Genomic DNA, 5,000 nt, shown 5'->3' with positions numbered 1-5,000 from the left:
TTTTAAAACGGTGACATAAGATTTCATATGATAAAATTGTCAGTTCTCTGCCATAATTAACAATAAACTATAATTATACCTTGCATTTAGCCGACTGGACAATCTTAAGTCCTAAGTAGAGCCTCAACAAGTCTTGATAACTCAGTTGGCTAAGTAGTAATTTTGAATGCAAAAGTACCGATCTCATTCCATCCGGGTAGAGTTCAGATCCTTCCAGACCTCTTAGTCCAACCAGCAGTGATTAGGTAGGTAGCTGGGTCTGTTAGAGCTGGTGCTGGTGGAAATACTGAGCTAAGACTAGTAATATCTTATCCAAAGGGTAGCATACACTTGCTATTGTCCGTTTAACGCTATGGAGATTTGGATAAAACTCCAGCTTATGGTTCTGACAGACTTCTTATTTTATAAAGCCCCTAACAATTGAGATTTTCCACCTTAACAGTCGAGAACGAGAAAATGTCTTACCTTCCCCTTCACGTCTTTCAGTTTGGGCAATATTTCCAGGTCAAATCCATCAGCTTGTCCGCGGGTACGACTTCCCCCATTCATGTAGTTTCCGCAGGCCAGAATGAGGCCAAAGATACGCTTGACCGTCTTCTGTGTGGAAAGTATCTCACAAGTCATCTTGAGATTGTTCAACTTTGTGTCAATACTGGCAATATTCTCCTGGAATCCAGAGTGAAAAATGAAACAGAAAATCCTGTCACTGGCATGTGGAATTTGATGGAAATCCCAGAGAAATTGGTCAGGTTTGTCCAATGGAACATCTGGATGTTTCTCCAACTGTTTCTTTATCATTTTTAACTCCTCGTCATCTGGTCTATTATCATAGATTGCTTTAAACTTCTCTACATCTAACACTGAAGTGTCAAAGTTTAAAATGGCTTCCTCTATATCCGAAAATTCTAATCGCAGACTTGAGAGTAAAATCCCAACAGCTTGAGATCTTTTTGGTTCTATCACTTTGGCAGATTGCACGGCTTTTGGTTTGGTCCTGTGTGCGGAAGCTTTCTTTTTCGTTTCTATGGACACTTTAGAAAACATGTCCACCAGTTGGTCAAAGTTGAGACTCTCCTCCTGGATCTGGTCCCAAAAAAGGCCAGAATCTCGTTTGGACGTGAATTTGACAGAGTGAACCTGAAGACGCTTCCAGAACAAAGGCTTCATGGGTTGTTTGGGACTGATGACGGGTTTGACTTTCTCGTGGATGGAAGAGTTGATACCTGGAGGAGGGGGTGGAGGTGGTGTACCTCCTGATGGTGGGGGAGGGGGAGGTGGAGGAGGGGGTCCAGGGCCCAGTGAAGGAGGTGGGGGAGGAGGAGGAGGGGGTGGAGGGGGAGGACCTGAAGGTGGTGGTGGTGGTGGTGGCGGTGTTTCTTCAAACCCATTGGTCAGACCGGAATGATTCGGAGTGCCAGTGATGGCTAGAACACGTTCTGAAGGAGTTGATTGGCTCAGACCTGCCTCACGACTTGCTGCCTCTGCTGCTTTTAAAGCATCCTGAAAAAACGAGGATGAAACTGTCTAAATGTAGATGAAAGTAGAATGTTAGTGAAACAGTGATAAACTAGATTGATTTACTACACTGAAATAACAACCAACATCAAGGCAATGGACTGAAAAAATGGAAATGTGAATATATTTATTAATACTTAAATGCAGTAACCTCTCCAACCGCACATACAAAAGTATAAAAAGTAAGGTTAATGATTACATATTGACTATATCTCGTCTGCCCCTTACCTGAGTCATTTGCTGGATGCCAGCAAGAGTCTTGTATTTTTCCACCTCATCCTGCAGAGACAAGATCTGCATTCCCAACCTCTCGATTTGACCCGACAGATCAGCACGGACAGAACCCAGCTCAGCTTCATGTTCCGCCTGGAAAATAAGAAATACTATGAGTCAAAGGTCATATCTGCTAGTCGGCCTATACCCGAGATTGTTCTGGGTGTGACATAACCTAAAGACTTTTCCCCTTTACCCTTGGGGTCAACTCTCAACATCGTTTTAAGTAAGGACAAACACACACACACACACACACACACACACACACACATACAATTCCACACATACATACCCACTCACTTTCTCAGAGACCTGTCAGTCTCTCTCATACTTCTCCATTTTTACAGAAAAATGTTCAAACTCGTTACAAGTAACAGAAGAAACAACCCCCCCCCCAAAAAAAAAAAACCAAAAAAAACCCCCAAAAAAAAACAAACCAACCCAACCCCCCCCCCCCAAAACAAACAAAAACAAAACAAAAACAAAAACAACAACAACAACAACAACAACAACAACAACAACAACAAAAAAAGAAAGAAAAAAGATCTGTATATTTTTGGGAAAAGATCCGAATTTCAAGAAACGAAAGTCTTTATCAACACAGAGTACCTGATTTCTACGAGATGTTACTTTAATTTACTTTAAAATGGATGTTATGGAATTCAGTTTCGGCAGACAATGCTTGCACAAATGACATTTTAAATAATTACTCTCTAAACTTTTAGGAAACCCCCCACCCCGCAAACTTGTAGAAAAAAATCCGAATTTTGATAATTTTGACATCAAGAAAAGCTGTATTTATCAATCAAACATGTATAAGAAGCAGTTCTGTACAGAAGGAACGATATTGACGTCCCTCAGCTCTTTGTTATTGTTTTTAGACAGCCATTTTGATGATACGTTCTCACTAAATAAATGATATCAATCAGACAATAATATAGGTTCAAGGTTACGTAGGGTTTTGTGTGTTGGTACGTTATATCCAGCTGGCCGATGTTCCGAGTATTTTAGCGAAGCGCATAGTATCAGTATTTCGGCGAGAGAAACGTCGTTTTCATCATATTTTATTACTAGCACAATAACGATATAATTACTTACACTTCCAGGTTTTCTCCCATGCAAACGTGTATAACGAGCACACTTTGGTAGAATAACACCCATGGTCTACAGTGGATTTAACACCACCGGAATCAATCCACGCATTTAACACTCCGATTTCGAAAAACAAAATGAACACCGAAATCCGAAAATATACTTCCAATATCTCTGATTCTATTCTAGATGTGGAAAAATGTCCATATGGTGCCCCACAAATCGAAAACGCTTAGAACCAGTCAACATTTCAAGTATTGTGTTCAACATCTTAACGCCAGGAGGAACATGCTAATCTATTACACAACTGTCAATGGTATTTATTTATTTGAATAAATACATTTTAAAAACATTAGATCAACAAAGCTGTTACATGCCTCTCAGCCACGCGGTCACACAATACCCATGAAGCACATATCGGTAATCGAAAAAAACAAAACAAAACAAAACAAATCGCAATACTATACTATATATTGTTCTATTCAATGAAGCATTTTTAACTAAACCCACTATTGAACTGCTAATTAAAATAATAATGACTCGATATTGATCGGAGCCGGTACAGCATGACGAATATTCGAAATTGGCAACGTTGTTTAAAAGGAAAAGTAACACATCGCACGCAATGAATACGATGGCAACATCGGGGCTATAGGAGTCACGTTACAACAGGGAGAAGAAATTCGAAGTGTTAAGATGCACTGAGTATATTTCCTTAGGATCCTTTCCCCTTATAACTACCGCAAGACAAAGTTAAAATAAACATTTTTTCTCTCTTTTTATTAGCTTCCTGTCAACTCAATACATCTTAATGGAATACCCGTTGCCAGACCTTTTCCTTTATGCATGTTAAGAGTTATATTAAAATTTAAAACACTGATCCACCGTCCATTCTCGCTCCACGAATAATAGTATGAATTAGTTTTCTTCGGCTGCCACATATATCAGTATAAACAATAAACGAGAATGATTTCAAGTTTGATATTATTGAATCAATACAATAACAAACACCCAATTCATAACAACGCATCATGGTAAAAAAACAAACAACCAAACCAATGTTAAAACTCTAAAACTTAAACATAATAACTTGAATTGTGTTTTTTTTAAAAACAGACACGCACATCCATCCACAAATAAACACACACGCACACACACTTCCATCACCCCCAAACACACACACACACACACACACACACACACAACTTCTATATAGGCTATTGTAGTTTATTGTTAAACGAAAGCTATTATGCGATATCTATCTGGCTGGCGTGGTAACAGCTTTGCCTGACGCCTGCTCATTTCCATACCAGATCAAAAAACCCAAGTTTATTGTTCTACAAATCCATTGACGATCATTAATAATACCATATAATAATATGCGATGACGATATGGACATGGTGCACAAAATATCAAAACAACAGCACAGCTTACGTAGCACACAAGAGACACGCGTAATTCAATAACATTTCGATCTTCCCCCCCCCCCCCCCAATTTCAAGAAAATCAATTAATAATCGTGGTAAAAAAATATTTTAAAAATTAAACTAAACTATATTTTATGTATGTATGTATGTATGTATGTATGTATGTATGTATGTATGCATGTATGCATGTATGTATGTATGTATGTATGTATGTATGTATGTATGTATGTATGTATGTATGTATGTATGTATGTATGTATGTATGTATGTATGTATGTAGTCAGGGAAGCTCCGCACAAGGGTTGCGGGGATTTATTTTGGCTCGAAACAGTCCATTATGCGCTTGAGAGGGGTATCCACATTCCCTCTCTAATTCATCTTATTAAGCCAGTTGTTTGTAATCGTTAATCGTCTCCCGTCGCACATCCAGGGGGGGGGGGGGGGGGGGGGGGGGGGGGGGGGGGGGGGGGGGGGGGGGGGGGCTGGATTACTGCCATTATCGGGCCCCATTCACTAGCCGTTGTTGCCAGCGTTCCCGACACATGTGCATGGTTTGCGAAATTTTACATATACCTTCTCAACGTTCTTGCTTTTACCCCACACTGGAGCGCAATACTCCAGGTGGAATAGCATAGCGCTTGACCAGCACCCCAAGTTGATCCCGCCAGCGTCCCCAGAAGACTGTTGCGTTT

At 40.0% G+C, this 5,000-nt stretch overlaps 1 protein-coding gene across 2 annotated transcripts in view; it reads right to left on the bottom strand.

Annotated features, from left to right (window-relative positions):
• Positions 1–5,000, bottom strand: part of LOC144959144 (uncharacterized) — a 94,354-nt gene that overhangs the window by 27,169 nt on the left and 62,185 nt on the right. For both annotated transcript variants that reach the window (XM_078891632.1, XM_078891641.1), the window contains exons 9-10: positions 1,744–1,881; positions 466–1,500 (exon numbers count right to left, since the gene is read on the bottom strand). In XM_078891632.1, the coding sequence (XP_078747758.1) occupies positions 466–1,500; positions 1,744–1,881 (1,173 nt within the window). The remainder of the gene's footprint in view (positions 1–465; positions 1,501–1,743; positions 1,882–5,000) is intronic.

This window comes from Berghia stephanieae, chromosome 1 (genome assembly GCF_034508935.2).
Source record: "Berghia stephanieae isolate SIO BIC M18660-M18661 chromosome 1, UCSD_Bste_1.3, whole genome shotgun sequence".
NCBI classification, from domain to species: Eukaryota; Metazoa; Mollusca; class Gastropoda; order Nudibranchia; family Aeolidiidae; genus Berghia; species Berghia stephanieae.
The sequence above is the reverse complement of the archived record's forward strand: the minus strand, read 5'-3'. Positions and strand labels throughout refer to the sequence as shown.